The following is a 24,928-nucleotide window of genomic DNA, read 5'->3' as shown; positions in this document are numbered from 1 at the left end:
GCCCACATTGTTTGGGTGATCCAAGCCATCCATTTTAAAGGCCCTCACATAGATAGGGTGTCTACAAAAAATCAGATCCATAGGATCATCCCAACCCTACGATTTGTGGAGGTAAAATGGATGTCTTTAAACCTTCACAAATTAGTCCATTTTTTGCCTCCACAGTTCGACTGGTTAGGATGATCCTATGGATCTGATTTTTTGTGGACACCCTATCTATGTGAGGGCCTTAAAAATGAATGGTTTGGATCACCCAAATAATGTGGCCCCCACTGTATTTTAAGCTAGTGTGTAGATAACTTATCTACACATATGTGTAGGAACCGTTTTCTCTCTCTCTCTCTCTCTCTCTCTATATATATATATATATATATATATATATATATATATATATATATATAATAAGTAATAACCTCTTGACAGCTCACTAGATACTAAAAAACATGATGGTTTGTGAAAATATCAAAATATGGTTGTGCGTATAAAGAGCTGTAAAAGGTAGGTGTCTCTACCACGCCCAGTCAAAATGTTAGGCGGTGAGGGGAGGCGCGGGGCAATTTACTATGAGGGCATCTACTACACATGGAGGGACGTAGGGTGCAACTTAGGTTAGGTTTTACCCGACCCAAAAATAACATGGGTCGGGTTTAGAAATCATGGGTCTTGGGTAGGGTCGGGTTTTAAATTGGAAAACCTGACTCAATCTTGGGTACGACAGGGTTTTACCTGACCTGCACCGACCCGACCCGAAAATAACATGGGTTGGGTTTAAAAATCGTGGGTCTTGGGTAGGGTTGGGTTTTAAATTGGAAAACCTGACTCAATCTTGGGAAGGGTCGGGTTTAAAGAAAAAAACCTGAAACCAGACCCGACTCATACCAGTGTACTGTGACTTTCTTAAATATCTCTTGGATAACATAGAATTTATTTTTCAATATATTGATACAATTGTTTTCATTGAGGTGATCATGTCCGTTATGTGAAAATATAGTGTCCATCTTATATTTATACAGTCGATGACATTAATTTAGAGATTTTTGGTGTGAGGATTTGCTTTTTCTCTACAATTTTTAAAATTAGTCACTATCTCATGCTAAAAAATGAAACCCCGACCCGACCGACTGAACCCGAGAAACTATCTTGCGTAGGGTCGGGTTTACGAATCTCGGGTTTTTCGGTAAAAACTTAGACCCTGAGATAATTCTCGCGTAGGGTTGGGTGTTGGAAAACCCGACCCGAGTTGCACCCATAGAGGGAGGGGTGGCATTTATAAAGAGAGAGGGGGCTTAGGGGTGCAACACCAAGCTGAAATAAGAAAATCTCGCAAATCCCCCGAGATCCGTCCCTTGATCGGTACTATTTAAAGAAAGAAAAAAATTATAAGGGTTTTTGCAGAAAGAGTCGCAACTATGGACATTTTGCAGATAGAGTCGTATAGTTTGACATTTTGCAAATCCAGTCGTGGCATTTGGCGACGTTTTACAAATCACGTAATGTTAATCGTAACTTGACGGAGTTCAAATGGGAGACTATTTTAAATTAGAAAGGGACAAAACTACCCTTTTATTTCCAAACCGTATTAACCCTAATTTTTTTTCTAAATCCCAAGTACGCAAGGGAGACAAAGAGACACAACTGCCCCAATTTTAAGGTAAAAACTCAATCTGATTTCCCACAAATTGACCCAAGTCGCACTCCCAAAATCAACAACAAACCATACACATTATTTGGATGTGGGAGTTATAGAGCAATTTCAAGCAAATGAATGGTTCTGATCAACCAAAGGTGTGTTGTATCTGGTTTTGGTTGTGCTGCATGGGTACGCCACATTACATCAATGCATACCTCTCAATGGGCGAGAGTGTGGGAACATAGTAGTATCTCATATCAGTGAACAATGAGAGCACCCAAGTGCAAAGTGAAAAAGTTACCTCTAGGGACAAAATTATATTAGTTGAAGAAATGGATTGATGTGGCCCTGTTTGGATTGCAAGAAAAACTCTTCCGATGGAAATTTTTTTCCCTCGAAAATTTGTTCTTTCCACAATTTAGAGGGAAATAATATGACTATGGTTAATTTAGAGGAATATCATCTTTAATTGAAGGCTCTAAATAAAAATTGAACAAGATTGGTTCAAGTTATTTTTTGGGAAATTATATATGCGCCAAGTGTTTCAATAAACATGCGCTCCACTTGTTTGTCGTGTAGTATTTAAAGGGATTTCAGAGAACCGTAATATCCTCTGAAATCCCTTTAAATACTACACAACAAACAAGTGGAGCGCTTGTTTATCGAAACACCTTGGCGCAGATATCATTTCCCTATTTTTTTCATGGGTGAAAGGAGCGTGCAATTTTACCAATTTTCTTTCCAAACTTTTTCACAAGATTCCATAAATCCAGAGGGGTGGGAATATCATAATGCCACCCCTAGTTGTCTTTAAATAAAGGTTATTTCTGTCTTTTTCAACTAGAATTATCTGCCGTTTCAATTCCGTGAAGTGACCGTCGAATTTACTGTATTTGCAAAGCTTGGCCAAATGCCACAACTCGTTTTGCAAAATGTCAAGTGTCACGACTCTATTTGCAAATAATCCATAGGGGAAGACTCTTTTTGCAAAAACCCCAAAATTATAATAATAAGAGTCGATCAGTAGAAAATTTACCTTGGCACATATATCATTTCCCTATTTTTTTTCATGGGTAAAAGGAGCGGGCAATTTTACCAATTTTCTTTCCAAACTTTTTCACAAGATTCCATAAATCCAGAGGGGTGGGAATATCATAATGCCACCCCTAGTTGTCTTTAAATAAAGGTTATTTCTGTCTTTTTCAACTAAAATTATCTGTCGTTTCAATTCCGTGAAGTGACCGTCGAATTGACTGTATTTGCAAAGCATGGCCAAATGCCACTACTCGTTTTGCAAAATGTCAAATGTCCCGACTCTATCTGCAAATAATCCATAGGGGAAGACTCTTTTTGAAAAATCCCCAAAATTATAATAACAAGAGTTCATCAAAGATCAGTAGAAAGCTTACTCGGCTTCAGGAGGGCAATGTAAGAAGCTTTTCTTCTCACTTTCTATGGGCCGAAACCATACATTGTGTTGAGAAAATCTGCTGGGCAAATCTGATCCGATCGTGCACAAATTAATGAAAAAGTAAAAATAAACACAAACCACAATATGAACACCGAGATTTAAGTGGTTCGGCTAGTGCCTATATCCACAGGCGAGAACACGGTCTACTACTATGAGAAAAACAATATACAAGGATTACAATGGATTAAGCCAAACCCACAAACTCGCAACCGTTTCTTTGCTCCTCTCACCCAAGACCGTACAAGAGAGTAGCCCGAGAAGAAACACGAGAAAAACCCAAGAGAAAAAACCCTTCCTTCTCCCTTTCTCCTTTTCTCTCTCCCTTCCCAAGTTCTGCCGCACTCACCTTTCACATTAATGAGCCCTTCATATCTAGGTTTTAGAAAAAACCTAAAACATCTATTTCCTATTGTAATAGGAAACACAGCAATTTTCCAACACATTGAATGAATTTCTCTTGTTTTTCTCGCCAATGAATCTTCCTTTTTGTTCCCCCTATTGATGAATCACTCGAAAGAAAGCAATTTCACTGCTCCGTGGCCCCAGGTGGCGAAGAGCCAACATCGAGGTGCCATTCCTGTCGATGTGAACTCTTGGGGAAGATTAGCCTGTTATCCCTAGAGTATCTATTATGTTTTTTTCTTCTTTTATGTTTGAGGAAAAAATTGTTATCTTTTGATTTCTAATGAAATAATCACTTCTAGGTCATTTCTTTAAAATTTCATTACAATTGACGTTGAAAATTGAACGGTCTCGGGATATCATCGAAATGACATAAAAAAATGTGCAAAAAAATTGTAATCTTGATCGATCCTTGACATTGCTCATTGAATCTATAAAGCAACCAATTACTCCAAAAGCTTAAGCTGTTAGATTTGGTGTTATTTAATCATTTATACTTGAACACTCTCCTCAAGTGTGGTCCCTCTTTTTTGGGCTGTCCGTACCCGTAGATTTTTAATATTAAGGAGTTGTTGGCTTTTGGTCCCATAACCTGCCGTGACGCAATAGCTATGATACCATGTAAAACAACCAATTACTCTGATATCATATAAAACCACCAATTACTCCAAAAGTTTAAGCTGTTAAGAGTTGGTGTTATCTAATCATTTATAGTTGAACAGAATCTATAGTTCCCAATAAATTCCCAATAACACAATATTTAAGGTAAGGTCTTTGACTAGAGCAGGGGGAGTTCTTTTCTTGAAACCCAGTCATTAGGTATTAGGGCTTCTTCCATAGTGACAAGAGTTCAATACAATATCTTTACACATTCTTCACACATCTCTAACCTATTAACATTGAGCTTCTGTTTGGAATATAATCTCATTGACTTTCCTCCTTGAAAGATTTAAGTCTCTCTAATCCTTAGATCATCAATTTCTTTACTTAAGATTTTGCAAATCCCTTTCCTTGAAAATTCATTGCCGCTTGTATGGGACCGGGCCCTAAACCCTTGTATTCGAATAAAATCTTGAAGTTTAATAAATAAGGTCCTGGAATCCGGCCAAGCCACCATCTCTGCCACCGGATCCTAGACCCATTTCCACCGATCTCTCCCCATCTAGCACAACTTCATCTTCTTCACTAACACCTTCTCTATCACCAAACCCATTCTTACCCAAATCAGCCACCATCTCTTTTTCATCTCAGGTTTTGGGGCTTCATTTTCATAAGAAAACAGGGGGAGAGAGAGAGAGAGAGAGAGGTTCTTGCTAGGGTTTATTAGAGGGGAGCCAAAGAGGGGAAGAAGAGCTCTACCTCCATCCACCGGCCGTCTTCACCTCCACCTTCAAACCCATCTTTTGCTTCATCTCCATCACCAGCCATCACAACCCCTATCTCCTTACCTTCTCCTCCCTTAAACCTTCTTCCATTAAAAACCTAGATCTAAACTCTATTCTACCCAAACCCACAGCCATCATCTCCACCACCACCATCTTCCTTGGCCAACACCTCCACCTTGTCTGGACTTCATTTTCTATTCAAACCATTTCCATACATTCAGCCATCGGAATTTTCCCCTGCTCCGTCGATTCTTGCCAGAATTCAGCCACGCCCCTTCCATTTTTACTCTACCCCTGTCTCCTTCATCATCCGACCCTCTTCTTCCACCACCACTACAACCCACCATAGCCAACCTTACTAACCAAGATCTGATTCACCCCTTTTAGATCTAGCCTTATCTACCACCATCATTTTCAACCTCTAGTTCCTCACTTTCCACCACCATAGACAGTCGGATCCGCCAATCTCCCTGTAAGTAACAATCATACCCCAACCCCATCCGGTCACTTGCCTTTCAAAAACTCCAAATCCGAGCACCGTATTTCACCTCCCTTCACTTCTACCATAACCACCTCAAATCAATCTCCATCCCAACAGACCTAGTACCCCCTATCTCCATCTCTACCGTCGGCCGTCGGGAACCCGCAATTCACATCTCTGACAAGGAGTAGCCAATTCCAAGCTTCATTGGCGCAATTTCGGAACATTGACTCCGGCAAGCATCTTTGCTACATTACGGGCAAGAAGGTAAACCCTTTTCATTTCTCTTCTATATCGCAATCTAAACTTCATAGTCTGATATTGTTATGTGATGTTCATGCTCGGCTTCTTATGGTCCATTTCTTTATATATTCAGTGGATTTTCTATGAGGAAAATAAGGTTCTATGAAAAGAAAATTTCCTTTTGGGGTTCTTGTCTTCAAATCGTTGTTTCAGAATTTTTTTATGAAGTGCTTCAAAGTCATGATCATTTTCACTTGAGAAACAATCTCTGAATCAAGGTTTTGTTGGGCTTTTGTCTTAGCTTTTGTTGTCTGACCTTCATCTTTTAATTCCTACCCTCATTCGAGTCTTCTTTTGCGATATGATGTCTATGTCCAAAGGAAAATGTAAGGATCATTAGGTCTGTTCGACTTGGCTTATTTGTCATGGGTAACGTTCAGCACAAGGAAGCAGGATTCTTCCCTAGGAGCCTTCGATTCCCGCTTTCGATTCCCGCTCTGGCAACCTTGACCAGGATTCTTCCTTGGGAGCCTTCGATTCCTGCTTTGGATTCCCGCTCTAGCAACCTTGGTTCAGCATATGTCATCTTATAACTTCTTTCCGATACGATAACGCGCTGGCCGGAATAGGAAAAGAAGAAAAGCCCTTCCCTGCTAGCGTGCGTGCGAGAGTAAGGAAGGCTTTGCCGACCGCTCTTTTAACAAACACATGTCACTACTCTTGTTTGCAATGCTTTTCTCAACTGAGTGAAGTGAGGGCCCTCAGGAGAGAGGGTGATCGCAGGGTTCTTCTTCGTATTGGAGGTTTTGGTTTTCGTGTTATTGACCGAAAACCGGAACGCTGCCGTAAGAGACAGAGAAGGGTAGAAGCCCTTTTACAATTCCAAAAGTATTCTAGTCTAGAATACCATCGAATCGTGAGAAGTTATGGAAGTAAACTGTTCGAATGTCAGTTTCAACAGCAACCACTGCAGCTAAACGCTCTAGAAAGTCGAACAGCATTCGATGACTCCTTTCTTCAAATGAAGATGGTATTATAAATAGATGATCTTCACTGAAATATGTTTCAATTGAATAATCAGGCTTGGAACCCACATCTTCACCCATAGTCCATGGTATGTGCATCTTTTTAATAGTTGAGGGGGGATAAGGCAGCTTACGGTGAGGAGGGAAATACAATACATACACCCATTTCGACCTCGACCTGCGTCATATCATAAAAGTCCTTCTCGTTTACCGATTTCACTAGTAGAGCACTTTCTCCAATGTGCACAAACAGAGATGCCACTTTCAATGATGGACACCGGCCCTTGTGTTAAAGTAGCATCGAGTTTCGCTTGGAAACCGGCAAGTTTATAGTTTCCAAATAAGTAGTACCTTGAGTCCGGTAGGCCAGTTAAGACTCTGAAGTTGCCTAAATCTCTTCCTTATCTGCTGTTGTAGCTGCCTTGCTCGCTTCGTCTTTGGCTTTCAGAGTTGTGAACTAGCCTCTTCCTTTTGCAGCCACATGCCAGGAGTGTAAGGAGGGGTCGGTCCCTTGTTTGTTTAATCTTGGGCATCCCACTTCGCTGGGTCACGCGGGTTGAAGAAAGAGCTTTGTCCGGGCAAGAGGTCCGGGCCGATAGCCAATCGAGTAAGCAAGCCGGGTTACATTCTATATAATATACGAGAAGGAAAGACCAGGGTAGACCCGAGAAGGCAATTCTCACACTTCTTCTTCGTTCCATTCTCATCCCCTCGCTAGATCACAGAAGGACCACCTTATGGTGCGTCTTGTGGCAGAATTCTGTCTCCATGGACACATAGATGCTCCCGAAGGAGATGCCTTTCGAGTGAAATGAAAGCCAGATGGCAAACTCACCTATGCGACTATGACTGGTTGGACGGACAAGACAGACCAAAGACAAAAAAGGCGAACCTCCCTCCTTGCTTCTATCTTTCGGGCTAGAGCAATGACTCCTTGAATCTTTTTCTTGCCTGGAGAAATCCAGGACCTGATAGACAGGGATCCCCTTGAGCGTGATATCACTATCTTTTAGGCTTGTTGCCGAACCATGTGCCTATCTTATCACATCTCCTTGTACAGTCGTTATGCTGTCGGATTTTATCCAAGGAAAGGATGTGTTTGTGCTACCTTATGTTTCAACTTGCACATTACATTGTCAAGTGATTACACCTCTTATTGAGCCTAGTGTTTGTGGTGTCTATGACAAGAGTCTTGCCTAGTTGCTCATCATACCTCCTAAACAAGAGCTTTCATCTCTGAACTCGCTTAGTCTTGCCAGTCCAACCCCCACCCAAATGGCTGAGTCTCTTGAGAGTCATGTTATGGCCGAAACGAGGGAAATGATGATGAAATCCAGGACCTGATAGACAGGGATCCCCTCATTCTTCTCGAACTCAAATGCTTCCAAAAACCCTGCACCTAACCATGTTGCACCTCTTTCACCCACCATGGGAACCATTCCACTCATTCAACCCTTCATAGATCTCACCACTTTTACTTACACCACCTCGGGGGTTGGAAATGAATGGGAAGGAAAAAGGAAAGATGTTAAAGCTTGAACTCTTTGAAAACATCATGCCAGAGAAAGCCTATCCATTATCAGGTCTTGAAAATCAGTTTGAGCCAAGTCAACAAGACATTATAGGGCCGTCCCATCTGAGATTCTAACTCCAGGGTCGATCTCTCCAGTCATTATCGCCATTAAAGGAAGGCACGCTGTCCATGAACTTTCAATGCTGGTTTATTGCCTCCAAAAAGTGTCACATCTTTGAAATTTGTTCTTTGTTGTCTACATACTAACTCTCTTGTCAAAGTTGGAATGTCTAAATAATCTTGTCAATGTCAAGTTTGAGTATGTGTGTCCGTTGATCTTTCTTATTACGAGTCAGTGTCCAGTCTTCTGTTGAGTTTGGTGTAGAGCCCATTGTGGCGCGTCAAATTATCACTGATGTACCAGTCCTCTGTTGAGTTTGGTGTAGAGCCCATCGTGGCGCTTCAAATTTCACTGATGTACTTGAAATTTTCAATGAAATGAGCATGTGATTCCAATGTTGTACTTGAAATTTTCAATAAAATGAGCATGTGATTCCAATGTTGTCGATATTCTTCTGTATTCGCTCTTTGATCTAATGTCAATAAACAAAGACACCCTCCTCGGAAGAGGATGCAGACGAAATTCCCCTTGACATCTAAAAGATGGTCAAACGAGAGGAAGAGCGTCGAGCATAGCCACTTGAAGAGAAATCAAAACCGTGGATAGTGGTATCAAAATCTAAACTTGGGAAATACGGATTGGCAAAACTTTATCTCCTGAAGAGCGCGAAGAATCGATAAACCTATTTAGAGGGTTCAAAGCAGTCCTGCTTGGTCCTATAAGGATAAACTGGGAACGTGCCCTATCACTGTTCAATGTAAGTCTCCCCCAGCTTTAGACATCAGGTCGGAGAAGCGAGAAAGTTTCAAGGATGAATACGAGACATCAAGTGAAGATATTTAAAAGATTGAGAGAAAATCTTTTGACAACAAAGTCACAATCATAGAACATGAGTCCCAAAAGAATATCATAGAATCTCGAGTATCAGTTCAAGACCCCGAAGACAAGTGGGAACTCAATCAGACAAGCTTGCACATCGTAATTGAAGTCTTGCCTGGAAATGCCGCCACACTCCTCAAAAAAAAAAAAAAAAAGATTCAAAGCTATTGAACCTGAGTTACTATAAGTTTTTACGCCAGAACACCAGAAGGCCATCCTTTGCAATTTGAACTTCCAAAACCAAAAATCCCAAGTTTGACAAATCTGTTGGCAAACCCCGTCGAGCCAGAAAGCTAAATCAAACATTTCCTTCATACACCCAACAAACCAGGGGTATTTTTGCTTCGAACTACGTTGGCTTGATCCTCTTCCACAAGGTACGTAGGCAGCTTGGGACCAACATCCTAAGTCTAGTCAAATTTTTCTCAAAAGTCTTTCAAACCTTTTAAATAAAACATTTTCAAACCTAAAAAATATATATATAAAACAAAAACTAAAAAATTCAAAAAGCTAAAAATGGGCAAGTATGGTGATTGCCAGGTCACTCGGAGCCCTCTTTTCATTTCATTTTCGATTTTGATCGTGGTTTTCTAGTTTTCATCGGTTATTCAACGTTTTATCGGGTTTTGGGACGGGTGACGACGTAGTGACCCCTTCACAGGGATTGTCCTCGTTGAGCCCAACGATAGGCTATGACGACTGTGAGACTCGTCCGATCTTTAGCGGATTAGGACCGCTGGGTTTGATTCCTTTAGAATCGCTCCCTGAGCCTATCGTATGTCCCCTTTTCTTTTCCCTGACGTTTTTGGTCCTCGTATACCGTTGATGTTCCGATTCCGTTCTTTCCTTTCATCTTTTAGCTCATTGTGTGTTTGTCTTTGGTTTCTTGTGTGTTACTTTTAGATTGCTTACTTTTCTAGCATGTGACTGATTACTATTTTCTTAGCATTATCTCTTGCATAGGCTCGCATGCTAGTGTGTTTATTCTACTGCTTTGGTTGTTTGCTGCTGTGCTTATCTGTCTATTCATATGCTTAGCTGTAGTATTTACTTATCCATCTTATCTGTCATTATCTGCTTAGCTGTAGCTGTGCATGTAGTTGTTTATTGCTTTCTTAGATGTGATGAGTTAGGATTAGATGTGATGAGTTAGGATTTGTTTGCTTTATTTGCTCATCCCCGGGTCACGCATGCTTAGGTAGACGTTTTTCTCAGGGATGTTTGTTCCCATTTCACATGATTTTCACCCAAAATTCTTCGAAGTTAATGAACATGGCATAAGAGACCGAGTGCTTGCACTTGGGCGGATGGGGTGCTCTTCGGACCTTCCTCATTTGTCACCAGGCACGGACTTTTTGTATCTCTGGTTATCCGTTGCGATAGAGTATTGTATGGGTTCCAGGGTCAACTCCACTGGATGACAACTCTTTCTTATTTTAAGTACGTCTTGGTTTCGAGGCTTTTGTCTCCGAATCAAGAAGTATCTCATATACATCGTCACTCATGCTGTGAGGGGCACCGTTTTGAGAGTTCCTTGGTAGAGTTCTCCTTCACATGTGGAGATCTTAGAGGCCGGTTGGGGGCTCGTCCCCTCATCGATCTCGGGATAGGGGTCCACACCGCCCGGTTACATTCCATACGTATTCCAACTCTTTTCAAAGTATCTTTGCATTACCCATCTTTTTTTTACCATTATAACCGCCCTAAGATTTTCTGCCAACCTATGTAATGAGAACTGAGCCAGGATTAGAGCCGGGCATATTCCTTTTACTTTCTTCATTAATTTTTTCTAAAGGATTCATTTTAGCCGACCCCAACTAGTTTGGGACAAAGGCTGTGTTGAGTTGAGTTGAGTATGTAATGAGGACTGGAAATTTTCCCTTTTGGACACACATCAGAGGTACGTCGTGGAAGCTATTGGAAGTTGAGTTTTTATATGGTTCTCGAGCATGAAGTACCATGCAGGTGGTTCCGCCCTGATATTTGATCCAACAACAGCCCACTTTTTAAGATGCTGCTGTTGGATCAAATATCAAGGGTGGTACTTTTGACGTACCGCCTGCATGGGACTTCACGCTCGGGCTCCATCTAATTTCTCTTGTAAGATAAACATAATTCATCATGTTTTATATTAACATTATATATATATATATATTTCTTGTACTCTACACTCCCCCCAAACACAAACACACACACACACACACAGAGAGAGAGAGAGAGAGAGAGAGAGAGAGAGAGAGAGAGAGAGAGAGAGAGAGAGAGAGAGAGAGAGAGAGAGAGAGAGAGAGAGAGAGAGAGAGAGAGAGAGACTTTCTCCTCATTCTCCCCTTCTCTTTGTACATAAATCGGTTTAGGAAGAGTGGAACCGGAAAACAACAGGACTAACCATACACAGATAGGAACACCCTCTGCCTCTCGAAGATTGAGGTTATTCGCCTCATGCCTTTATGTAAGACAACTAATGTAATATTATTCATGTTTAATGACTTTATATTTCAATGCAAGCATGCCACCATACAGGATGTACCTCATGTTTGTGTGCAACACCCCAATACATTTGTCTCTCTTAGTTACCCCTGACTCTCCTGAATTGCTGCATCTCCTTAACTACTTCTCCAGTGGCTTTTTTCCTTTAACATTGAATACTTATTTAATCTTGGTGCTTTCATCTTCATTTCCACTATTCCAAATTTGACACCTCATATTTTACCCATCTCCCAGGTCCGTCACTCGTGACCCACCATCATTTCCACACCTTTTTGCACATTCATTCCTTCCTTTTTTTCGCATGATGATGTCATAGGGAACTCTTGTGTAATCTCTCTTCCAACCAGGTGCTCTATCTTTGCTGTTGCACTCTGCTTTCTTTTGTCTCCCATCACTATACATTCTTTCGCTGAGTAAACATTATTGTTATTATTATTATTTGTGTCTTTCCTCGGTGCTAGGAATGGTTTGCTATTGTTTATATTGCAATCCTAGGGGAAAACCTCTCTTGATTTCTTTTGTGCAGATTATTCGAAAGCTGGATCCACTGGATCATCTCAAGGGCACCATGGCCCTTGACCGGACTAAAGACAGTGGAAACAACAGTTCACAAGCAACAGGCAATTGGAAGCCAATAGGTTGCGAGGAGAAGAGGGCAGCAGTTCACGTAGAAATGGAGAGAGTGAACAAGCTCCCTGCAAATAGCAGCTATGCAACACATCGCTTGCGGGTGCTCAACAAAGTTCTACACCTTATTTCCATTCAGGTGAGAATGCTATAGAGTGTCACTTTCAAAAGAAATGTTTTCTGTATATGACCACATGATTAATTTGTTTGTGTTACTATCATTATTATTACTCTCCAACTTCACATATGTTGATATTCTATCTCCTGGATAGTGGATACAATTACTGAGTTGAATATATAAGGCTGATGCATAGGGTATGATTTAAATAGAAATTGAGATATGGTTATGTGGACAGTGATCCATGGTAAAATACTTCATTTGCTACTAGGTATGGTTCAAATGAAATTTGAGATATGGTTATGTGGACAGCAATTGGTAATAAAATAATGTATTTTGTATTGACTAAGAGTCATGGAAATGCATTAATCCTAGTATCACTTTATATCCACAGGTATCATGTCAAATTTGCATTGTAATATCCTTAAATTAGAGCGTCAGAGTAGCCTGGGTCATTTCATTTCAAGATTGATTGTCATTTGAATCAGAGCAATATGGTTGTGTGGACAGTAATCTGTTATAAAATAATGTATTTTGTATTGACTAAGTCATTGAAATGCATTAATCCGAGTATCACCTTATATCCACAATTATCCTGTCATATTATGTTGTCAGATCCTTAAATTATAGCATTCGAGTAGCCTGAGGCGTTTCATTTCAAGATTGATTGTCATTTGAATTGGAGCGTACTTGTACTTAAGGTTTAATGCTGCCATAAATAATTGCTTGTCCTAATCACACTGTATTCTTTCTGTTTGATTTCCTCAATACTCATTCTTGCAAGGTACTCAAGATTCTTGATCCGGACTCAGCCTTAAACTCATGTCTGAATTTTGTGATTTTTTACAAGAACGGAGGATAATTTTCCACAGCTAAGTAACTTTTTTCACGAGGTAGAAATTGAAAGAAAAAATGGCATACAGTTTCCACTTTCCACTCTGAATGTAGTAATTATAATATGGAACCATGTAACATGCATGGGTTTCTGATATCGGTTTCTTTGAATGAATTTGCTGTCTGTGAGTACTGAAAATGGATGTAAAAGTGATCATTGTAAGAGAAGGTTTGATTGGGTTCTGATCTTGCCCTTGGCTAGCTACTGATTGTACATGTTCGATGCAGACCTATAAGAGATTTGCAGAAAAAGCACAGTCAAAATTGGTTATATGATCATGATGATTTTCATCACCTGTTTGAGTCCTGTGAAAACTTAGGGCAATTTGAATCTTAAGAACAATGTTTTAAAACTCGGACTCAGACGAAGTGAAAACTTGTTCATTTTCTGTTTGCTTCATGTGAGCAAACTCTGGGCGAACAATCAAGCACAAATCTCCAATTTCCAATATGATGTCTGCCGAATTCCACGGACCAGGTGTCTTGTTCTTTACCCATGCCAAAACATTTGTAGAATCCCCTTCAATGATTAAAGGACCTGTCATGGATTTTACGAACCATCTTAATCCTCAAAGAAGGGTTCTCGCTTCTGCCTCATTAGAACCATACCCCCCCTCCCCCCGGCTAGCCTAGAGAAGGATAGTAGCATACATTCATTTTCATCATTGAATAATCCTCCAATTCTCGCTTTTCCTGGGTTTTCTTTGGAGCTCCTATCAAAATTAAACTTCATCCACCCTGAAGGGGGAGGATGCCACCTAGGGTTTATTTTAGTCTTCGCCCCCTTTTCATTATAACCATTTCCCAATTCCTAAGAATATCCCACATGTTGTAGAAGGATACCCCCATGAAACGAGATCAACTTTTATTTTAGTTACTAACCTCCAAACCTTTCTCTTTTTTCTTTAAAGATATGGTTATTTCTCTCTTTCCATAAATGCCAAATCATAGCATAAGGTCATACTACTAACTTCCAAAGAGTCTGACCAACAATGCCAAAAGGTCCACTTTCCTTCTTGCATAAAATGTGCCAATTGGCGAGATTGAACAATCTTCTTTTAAGCCGACCACAAGTATTGATTTTCGGCTTTTCTACGATCTAGGCGAATGTTGCTACCCGTGGGGGAGCCGGGGATCACCAAATTCTCTTGTAGCAAGTGACAATCCTGTCTTCCCTTACCAACCTTTGCCAACATGCGAGGAAAGGAGCAAACAGAAAAATAGTCAATAGTGTTAGGAATCCACAGTCTATAATCAAGGCTAGACAGAGAATAGTACTGAGAACCTAGGAGTCTAAGAAGCAAGGAGAGACTTTGGTTCACTATCCTTATGGCTTCTCACAACCCAACTACCTCACCATCCCCCCTTCTTTCCATATAGTTGCACAATCCAGTCCCTGTATTGGAATTCCCTAGCCTTAGTTGTCAATTTAGTTTCGGTAAGCATTCCAGTCCCTGTATTGGAATCCCCTAGCCTTAGTTGTCAATTTAGTTTCGGTAAGCATTTCATTTTGCTTACTGGAATGGTACATTTCGGTCATTTCGTTCCGATTTCGGTTGAAACTTTTCGTTCTGCTACAACGAGGGAATTTTTTTAATAGTTAAAAATATCAAAAAATATCAAAAAATTAGAAATTGTTAGAAAAGTATAGGAAACAACTAAATGAACCAAATATGTAAAAGATCCAACATTTACTTGAAGGAAACTCACTATCAGCAAGCTGAAATGCCTGTGTTGACTGTTAACCCGTGCATTGTGTTGACCGGTGCCTGACAAGATGAAAAAGTTTTGGAGATTAAATTATGAGATTTTTTTACCTGAGTTTTGAGATTTAATAATGTTTAGATATGATAGAATTTATGAATTTTAAAAATTGGAAAAATACCTCATCGTTTGGAAGTAAAGATTTTGACCCTACCCTTTTTTATTTGAAATTTGTACTAGAGTTGGGGAGTTGACTTTTTGTCCTTTTAGATTTGGGTCTTGAAACTATTTTTAATAGATCCAAATTGGGGGTATTCCGTTATTTACATGTCAATCTTAAATAAATGGACTTTACATGTATATACTAAGAAGAGAAGAGAACTAAGAAGAGACAAGGAGACTAGAATAAAAACAGCTCAATGGACAAGTTTCGGACGAGGTCCCAAATTTTGGATGAAATCCCAACGAAATTCCGGATTTCGATGAATTTTGTCTGAAATTCCCGAAATTGAACGAAATCTAGAACGAAATGAAATTGTGGTCCCTTCGTTCTGGTTTTTGAATGAAACTGGAATGTTTCGGCCATTTGGGCAGAAATGAAACGAAATTGACAACTAAGCTCCTCGCCAAAGATCTACCAAAAAACATGCCCATCTTCCCTTCATAGTCTAACTCTGACTAAAGCTTAACTAATGGCTCATACAAAGGTCTAAATCCACAACTGGACCTTCATGTACCTAAACCTTTACCTAACTCTAGGTTCCTACTTCCCACTGTTCCAATCTCCTTAACTCCATACATATCTCCTATAATTTTATGCCATAATTTGCCACTTACCTTGATCATATAATACCAATCTTGGACCTTTAACCGAACTGAAGTTAAATTAGAGGTAAGCAAAATTTACCACTTACCTCGATCATCCGTGAAACCCAGAGCTCTGAGATTCTCCATGCTTGTCCCCTTTGCCTCTAGTTTGGGTTCCCCCGCTGTCTTGAATAAACCGCCCAATGCCTCCACTGTCTCTTTGGCCCCATGCGTGTAAAGGAATTTCCTAATCGAATTCGCACCATTATGATAGGATTGTTCCAAGGTTCTAGTAGCAAGATCCATTCCCCAAATACCTGGCCGCCCCTTATAAGAATGCTAGATTCTTGTGAATCCGAGTCGAACCTGAATAGTACTTCACTGCAATTCAGCAATCTAGGTTTAGGGAGATTCGTCAAGTCCCAGAACCATCTCGTCCATTCGTGGTCTTCGATCTTCCACAAGTCCTTCACAATCCCTGTGTGGCAAGATTTCAAGATGTCCACTCTCTATTCCACTTCCTTTCCCCAACACTGTCACTGTGTGATAGTCACCCCTCAGTAATTTCCCTCTTGGAGGTACTTAGATCTTCCTCTAAAACTTCTCACATTCATGTTTCCTTTGTTCCATGAATCGCTCCATCATCAATCAGTCAAGTTGAGAGTAGCAGAAATGGAATATCTTACTGTTCACTCCGATATGAGCCCGCTGTCTAGCCAATCCTTCATATTGCTGTTGCATCGGCCCTTCATCAATGCTATCTTTGTTTTCTTCTGACTTACTCCTGCACCATCAGTACTCCAATCTTTTCTTGGATATGTGATACCCACAAGCTTTGCACGTCCAATCTCCCAGCGACACCGAGGTCTGCCTGATGGTGGCTTAGTCGTCACTTGCCTCCTGCTTGTGCTTTGTTCCCATCTGCACTTTTCCTCCTTTCCCTTGATTCTAAGATTTTCCTCTGTATCATTCCCTTTTCCTACTGGGGACTTCCTTCTTTTTGTGATTGGATTCTCCAGAAACCACCAGTCTTTGCTGGCAGCCATCTTTGTCCAGCTCTAAGATGTGCCACCGAGGTCTGCCCGATGGTGGCTTGGTCATCACTTGCCTCCTGCTTGTGCTTTGTTCCCATCTGCACTTTTCCCCCTCTCCCTTGATTTTAAGATTTTCCTCTGTATCATTCCCTTTTCCTACTGGGGACTTCCTTCTTTTTGTGATTGGATTCTCCAGAAACCACCAGTCTTTGTCGGCAGCCATCTTTGTCCAGCTCTAAGCCATCCAGGGCTTTGGATATCGAATACCCCGCCTGGGAAAAGGTCAAGAAGCACTCCATAGTTGCTCTCAATGTTCCTTCCATAGCTGTTAGCTCCCTTCTCTTCTCTACTTTTTACATCTTGTTTGGTTGCTATTTGATAAAGAAAAGTATTTTATGTATTGCTTGTCATTTTAAATTAGCCTCATTGCTTACATGTTTGTACTTTTCTGTCATTATCAGAATTAATATTTGTTGCAACCATGTAGGCTTGCTTTTTTTGTGGAATTCTAAAGTTAAAAAGATTTTGCTGGCTTCATGTGCTCTCATTTGCTTTTTTCTTTTATAGCGGACTGCCTCACAGAATGAGGAACTGGAGCTGCTTTTTGCTGGGATTTCTTTGTGAAGATAAAGCCAATCTATGCAAGCAAGCACTGGTCAGTTTTCTTTCTTTTCTTTCTTCGTTTTTTGGGTAATCCAGCATGTTAATTATTATTATTAAGTTTCTGGGAGTATTATTTCTGTAGTTAGCAGCTACCTTTGCTCCAAATCTTTATTACAACATCTTGTGAACTTGTCCATGTTGAGTACTGACGAGCTCCTTGAATGTCTTTTCTGTCAACCAGTAAGTTTACCGATTATAAATAATCCACTCTTAAACTTTGTCCAGTCAAATTACATCCATGATTGATCACCAAACTTAAGAATGGCCATGTTTACCAAACTCTTAAATCTCATAATCATACAATGCGTAGATCATGAACTCTCTCTAATTCTGTCCAGTCAAACCACATCCATTATTAAGCACTCTTTTTATGTACTGCCTAAGATTTTGGTGCTGCATTTGACAGTAAATGAATGATGACGAATGATACCCATGTAAATTTCTGTTTCGTATATCATCCGGGAAAAAAAGAGTTATCTTTGATATAGTTTATTTCATTTCACCTCATCTAATTTACCAATGAATTTTTGTGCAGATTGAGTTTTCATTTCATCCGGAAAGTTTGTGCTTGGGAACAGAGTATTGGGGTTGATGAAGGATAGTACTTTCCTTTTCCTTTTGAACCTTCAATGCCGTCATGTGAAAAAATATAAATGTATTAGTGTCAGTTGAACTGCATCTTACATAAAGTGGTGATATTCGGTTAATCTCATAGTTTTTGTGTCTTTCGTATGGACCCGTTCTACGAGCCTCTTCAAGCTCTGGGGGCACTCAAAGGCCGTATCAATGTCCCATTGGACATACTGACACAGACATTTCACGCACGGATGAAGATGGTGCCGTGCATATTAGCTCAACTCCCTGTATTTTGGGGACGATTTTGGAGAAAATTTCCAATGAAAAATGAGTTTGCCAAACCCTTGGAAGGTTCATTTTCCATGGAAAAAATTCCGTGAAGAAAATTTCAGCCCTTCAATCTTCATGCATCGCTAATGATATGAAGCAAATGACTGACTGGTAGTTTGAGAGCTGAACTGAACCTAAGATAATTTTTTTGCTTTACAAGGGGAGCAAGGAGTTTTTCTTTTTTGCATGCTCTATCAGTAATAGAAGTCCATCAGTGAATAGAATTTAAAAAAATGGTTTTGATAAGTAAAAGCATTTGGTAATTTTGAGTTCACATAAATTGACGATAGGAAGTAGACAACTTTGGCAGCTTGTTAAACAATATAAAACAAGTTGAGTTAGCTCCATTACCAAAACATGGCATTTTTTCTTTTAGGGGCCGTTCGGATACATGGATTTTAGAATCTTGGATTTCCTCAAAATCGTAGATGGGTGATGAGAGGGGGAGGAGACCAGCCGTCGTTTTCTGACTTCCCGTCCTTCTTTCCATCAGCAAGAGAGAAGGAGATCATCCCATGCTTCCAGGTTTTAGAAATCTCGGGATCGAGGAGAGATTTCTAAGACCTAGATTTCTTACTTAAACTCTAAGATTCTAAAGAGACGTGAAACGGACGGTTCTTCTCTTGTCTCCCATCCAGGATTTTGAGGAAATCCAAGATTCTAAAATTTGTGTATCTAAACGACTAGAGTTGAACCCGACCCGAGTTGCACCCCTGATTGAAAAGGATATGATGGGGTATAAAAAAGCAGCCTATTAGCTGTCGACACGTGGCCCGAGGATGGCCCACCGCAGACTCCACGTCAGCATGGGAAGTTTGGTAATTACAGCAGAGTAGGTGAGCTCAAACGTATAGCTGGCCGACACCTGTCCTGGAGTAATAACTCCCCAACTACCCTAGTTTTCCCTCTATAAAAGGGCTTTCAAAGCTCATAAAATCGGTAATAACTTCTTACCCACCACTCTAAAAACTAGCTCTGCACTCCTGCTTATACTGACTTGAATGTCGAAGGGCTTGTCCAGAGCAACACTCCGGGTTGGTCATTCTGACCTCGTTTGCTCTTTATGCAGGGCTCAGCTACTCAACTTCCTCACTTCGGTTCCGCAGGTCCTCCAGCTCGGTTCTTACGTCACTGTCATATCTGTTACCGATTTTAGGCCTAGGCCTAACAGGATAAAAATGAGTTATTAACAAATGATTGTAGAGTGCTAGATGTAGCATGAATTCATTGCCACTAACCCAAAAAAAAAAAGGGGTGATATTGTCATTCTACATTGGAGCAGGGGTAGCTTCTGTAAAATGACTTCATATTTGTTTTCCCCTTCTTGCTAGTCCTCTCTCTCCTCGTGTGAAAAGTGAAAACAAAAAACCTGAAGATGGCTGCGTGGGCTCGTCAAGCGGCTACTCTGTCTCGGCTTTCGGTGGCTCAACCCTGCAAGCTAATCCACCGCCGCGGTCTTGCAGGTGGTGGAGGTATATCTATCTCCTTTTTCCTTGTTATATTTTTCCCTTTAATCAGCAATCCACGTTTATATTTTTCTTGAATGGAGGTTTCAGTTGTAGATGTTGAGATTTCGAAGCGATAATTGGGTTTCATCTTTTTATTCTTTTTTAAAGTTGTCTCCAAATGGATTCGGGGGTTGTTTATCTCTGTTATGAGTTCTTATTTTTTTTGGTCTTTGTTCTGATGACTGAAAAGTCAGTGGGCTTTTTGGTCTTTCTTTTTTCCATGCTTCTTAAGGCACTTAGATCTTCAACGGTTGGCTGTCTTGCTATTTTCATGATCTTCTATGGGTTTTTATACACTAATTTCCTTTTTTGATGTAAAATTATTTCCCTGACGTTGATTCTCATTTTTATTTCTTTACTTTTCCTTTTTATGAGCCACACGAACCTTCAACATCAAACCCATTGTTGACAATCGAAAATGTCCTGTTAATAGTAGCTACTTACTCCCGGTGGATAAGTTTAATAAGTTTGGCGTTAATGGAATTTTGGCTTGATGTGATATTTTGAACATTAATCTTTTGTTTAAGAAATGTATTCGATTTTGGGTTGGTAACGAAGAGAATATCAGATTCTGGGTAGATGAGTGGTGTGGCCTCAACTCTCTCAATTTAGATCATCCTATTCTCTTCACTATGGCTTTTGATAAACGGGTTTTTTTTTTTTTTTTTTTTCAATACAGAACCCGGTGTGCTCATGCTCCCCACAGGGTTAAACGCTTTTTGTTAGACAATATGTCTTGATGAGATTTGTACATTAGACAATCTTCAAAAGAGACATAAGATCATATTAAATAATTTCGCTTTATGATTAGCAAATGTTGAGTCTGTAATCCACCATGTATTTGATTATGGTTTCACTCGTGAGATTTGGTATTTCAAGGGTTGAGCCTGTAGCACATTTGGTAAGAGGCGTTGTTCCTCAACCAAGAGGTCGGAGGTTCAATCCCAGCTCACCTAAAAGAGAGGGAGGATTTGGTATTTCATCTTTGGCCTTTTTGAGGTGGGTTGGGTTCTTCCTAAACCTATCATAGATCATAGGCAATTCGGGCCTAACGAATATTGGAGACCTTCTTTGAAGATCTGAGAGTGAGGTGGAGTTTAGGGTCCTCATACTGGAATCCACCTCTTTGATCTGCCTCAGCTGGATCATCTCATTGAGATGTAGTTCGTCACCGGTGAAGATTTACAGATTTGGAGATGATATTGAGGAAATTCTGGATAAGATTGATGGTCACGTTATTGAGTGTTGGCACATCTGGTGGTCCGCTGACTGTGATGTCGTCCGTCTTGCTCAGTTTGGAGTTGTTAGAGATGTGATGCTAATCGTTGTTCATCTCCTGCAAGGATTTTTTATTTATTTTAGTTCTTGTTTCTACTTTTTTGTATTTGTGTTTTCTCTTTGTTGGTAATTTAGACCTTATCATCCTTGCTGTTTCTGTTGCGAATAAATATCTTACCGTTAAAAAGGTGGGAACTTACCCGCAAGAAGAATGGGTAAGATGCTCTTATTCTATATATATAACATCAGCCTTTTGCATCATCACACATTTTGGTTCGTAAAATATTCCTAACCCTTATTAATTTGTTTCTTCACATGTTTACAGATCATCATGGACCCCCTACAGTTAACTTCTGGGAGGACCCGTTGAGCCCATCAAAATGGAAAGAAGAGCATGTGAGTCTTACTCTTGAAAGTTCAAATACTCATTATATACAGTTAATCACGTAGTTTGTTGAGTTTGTCGAGATGATAGTACTATACACTGATTTTAGTTGTATTTTCCTTGGTAATAATTGTAGCGAGGTTGTTGGCACTTGCACCCAAGCTTGGGTTTGCCATTTCTCGTATTGATGACATCATGATTGTGCTTCACACTAATCATAGTTTTCCAAGTAGCATTTACCCATAAATGAATTCTCAAAAAAAAAAAAAAATTACCCATAAATGAAAGAAAAAATTAATAAATGAAGGAAAAATAGATAACCTCCAAATAGCTTATCAAGGATAAAATAAATCATATACCAAAGGGAAATCCTAGAATACAATGATGTACCAAAGACAAGAATACAATGATGTACCAAAGACATGATTTAGATATAATTTGTTTTGGAGGCTTCATTCTTCGTTTCATGTAACATAATTTTCATTTATTTAGATGTCGAATTAAATAAGAGCATTGAATGAACTTACAAAATTACTGTCACTGGGATTATGAGTTACTTATGTGGATCTTATTTCTGCCCTATTTTTACATCATCTGCACGCTTGGATGACAATTATATGAGCATTTACCGGTTCTCTCTCTCTCTCTCTCTCTCTCTCTCTCTCTCTCTCTCTCTCTCTCTCTCTCTCTCTCTCGTCGAGATCAATTATGATAGTGGCCGTTGACCTCAGATGAACTGAAAATTGATGGCGAGTGTGATGGCACACAATGAAGTAAACGAGGTGACATCGAGGTAGGCGCCAGCTGGCATATGACGAGGTTGTATTCGATAGTTACTTTGGAGCAAAGGGCTTGTCCATTTTGGTGATGGGGATGGTGAGGCGGAGCACCAAACACCAAGCCCCATTGTGGAGATTGTTAACTGCAAGGATGGTGGATTGTATGGTGAGGTCAGGGTTAATTTTGGTGGTGAAGGGCTCAACCGAACGAGTTGGTGATGGATGGCAATGGGGATGTTGAGGATGGTAGATGTAGTGCAAACAAAGTGTGGTCTAAGTGGGTGACAATGGAGGGATTTGTTGGGGGGGGGGGGGGGGGGGGGGGGCGGAGGTGATGTGGGGGCCGGGAAGGTGATGTGGCTAATTACAAGGATTGGTTGCAGTAGTACTGACCTGAGGTGATGATGGACTGCGAGCCACCCGCCCTGCACCTTGCGGATATTGTAATTTCTACAGTGTTGGGTGGATGATCAGCAGATGAAGGTGGTTATGGCAGTAAGAGGCAATGGTGATCTAATCGTCTTATTTGAAAAATAAGCATTTCTACTCAAAGTCCTCTGCATGGACGTTTGTTCAAACTTGAAGCATTTCTAACAAGGTTACAGCTCTGTTCCATAGATGCGATGATTTCAGTTTCCTCAAGATAGCCTCTTAACCCTCAACTATGAGGTTCTAGGATACGGCTCTTGCTTAGAGATCCCTTAACACACAAGCGAGTGCAGTAAAGTGAAAAATCACCAAAGACATATAACGTAGTAGAACCAAAGAATAGATATGTAGGATACTAGTCCTTAAGGGACTTAACAGTAGACCTCTTACAAGCCGCCTCCAATTTGTACTGAATCATGAATAATGGTAACTCTTTCCTTCGAGCCTAGCATCCTCACTCATTGTCACTAGAAATGCTGACACATCTTTTGACGGCCTAGGGATTGAGAGTTAGAAGCTGCGGTTTGTATTTTGATATTCTAGGTTTGGTTGGGGTTGAGAGTTACTATTGTAAAGAATAGAAGGATTTTGAGGAATTTTCATGCTGAAATGCAGAAGATTGCTTAAGTGCAATATTAAGAGATTTGTTATTCCACTTTGGAGCAATGGTGATCTTTCATTTTGGCTGTTTTGTAACTCCTCTACTGTGCAGCAATTGAGAGATTTGTTATTCCACTTGTTATTGGAGTTTTGTTGTCTTCAGTCTTCACTAGGCTTACTTCTGTTCATAGTTTTGAGATGTGGCCATTCTGTTTAAGTTATTATACACTGATTAGAATGATGATTGTTTCTAGGGAAATGATATCAGTACAACCATGTTTTAATAGTTGCACGGTCCCAGCTTGTCTTTACTTGGCTTGTGAGAGCTTTTTGGGAAGTGTACTAACCTTTTGACATCTTAGCAAAGGCAGGAGTATTCAGGGAGACCATGTTGGTCAATGTTCCTTAAATTCAACTAATGTGGCAGACTCTGTAACTGCTTTAATTTCCGCATTGTGCCTGGCGTGAGACATCTTGTCCCCGCCCTGATTATTAATGATATTTGTCAATTTTAAAAAAAAATAAAAATAAGAATAACCTTTTGACAGCTCTTTTAAATACTAAAGATGATTTAGTGGAAATTTCAAAACATGGTTAGTGCCTTGTGTTTGAACAAAATTCATGTGGCACTCTATCTTTTGCAGTTCGTGATTGTCTCCTTATCTGGTTGGGCGTTGCTTATTTACGGAGGTTACAAGATGTTCTCTGGAGAGAAAAAAGACAAAAAGGATGAGGTAACCTTTGTATGCTTGAAACTCTGTGGGTGTGCAATCCCCAATTCTGAATAGGCCATGCTCTAATTTTGATACTAATAATATAATTTACCTATGAAGGGTAGATTTAGTTTGTTGTTTTCACCATCTGAATATGTCATGCTCTGATTTTGGTATTACTAGTATAATTTATCTGCCTGTTCGATTAAAGGGTAGATTTAGGTTGTAGCTTCCACTATCCAATTTTGACATGCTTTTAAAAAGTTAAAACTTCTCCTAAAATCTCTTAGCTGTTTTACGAAAGAAAAGGGCCATTGTTTATGCAGTGGAAGGTTCTCTTAGCGACCTTTATTATATGTTATGCAGTAATGTGGTATAATCCGGCAGTAGAGTTACTGAATCATTCTATTGTCTCTCACAGAAAATCACAGAAGCATCCCGTTAGATTTTTTGGAGCTTTGCTGACTGGTTGCTCCTCTGCTTCTCCTGGAAATAAAGCATTTGTAGGGTGTGTCTTTCTTTGTTGATAGATGTTTCTTGGTAGAGCTTATAACTCATGGATTATGGGTGATAAATGATGAGAGCCGTCTTCTTTTTGCATATCCTTCTAAATGATTCGAGTATTTTTGGTTTCTTCATTACTTCTAAACAGTTAAAATACTTTGCTGTTTTGCATGAATTGAAGTATTAGATGCCATTTCAATAGGAGTGTTGTTGCTGGGGTTGAGAATGGGCTGTGGTAAGCTAATGGGCTATGATGGGCTCGCTTTTCAGCACTGTGTAATTGATTTGTCCAATGATTCAATTTAAATCATTCAAACTGTTTTTATTGTCCACAACTGTGGG

General features: G+C 40.0%; 1 protein-coding gene and 1 long non-coding RNA gene across 2 annotated transcripts; both read left to right on the top strand.

Moving 5' to 3' along the window:
• Window positions 1-4,386: 4,386 nt before the first annotated feature.
• On the top strand, window positions 4,387-18,216 carry LOC143854113 (uncharacterized). Its single transcript, XM_077363899.1, has 4 exons — window positions 4,387-5,636; window positions 12,164-12,403; window positions 17,389-17,476; window positions 18,020-18,216. The coding sequence occupies exons 2-3, from the start codon at window positions 12,206-12,208 to the stop codon at window positions 17,443-17,445; spliced, it is 255 nt and encodes an 84-aa protein (XP_077220014.1). The 5' UTR covers window positions 4,387-5,636; window positions 12,164-12,205; the 3' UTR covers window positions 17,446-17,476; window positions 18,020-18,216.
• Window positions 18,217-19,703: 1,487 nt separating this feature from the next.
• Window positions 19,704-24,682, top strand: LOC143855172 (uncharacterized). The gene is made up of 4 exons (XR_013237714.1): window positions 19,704-19,862; window positions 21,502-21,572; window positions 24,014-24,103; window positions 24,504-24,682. It is a non-coding gene; the product is annotated as an uncharacterized LOC143855172 (long non-coding RNA).
• The last annotated feature ends 246 nt before the right edge of the window (window positions 24,683-24,928 follow it).

This window comes from Tasmannia lanceolata, unplaced genomic scaffold (genome assembly GCF_043159265.1).
Source record: "Tasmannia lanceolata isolate RefF3 unplaced genomic scaffold, GAP_Taslan_0.1 ptg000020l, whole genome shotgun sequence".
Classification (NCBI taxonomy): Eukaryota; Viridiplantae; Streptophyta; class Magnoliopsida; order Canellales; family Winteraceae; genus Tasmannia; species Tasmannia lanceolata.
This window is presented reverse-complemented; position numbering and strand designations above follow the sequence as displayed.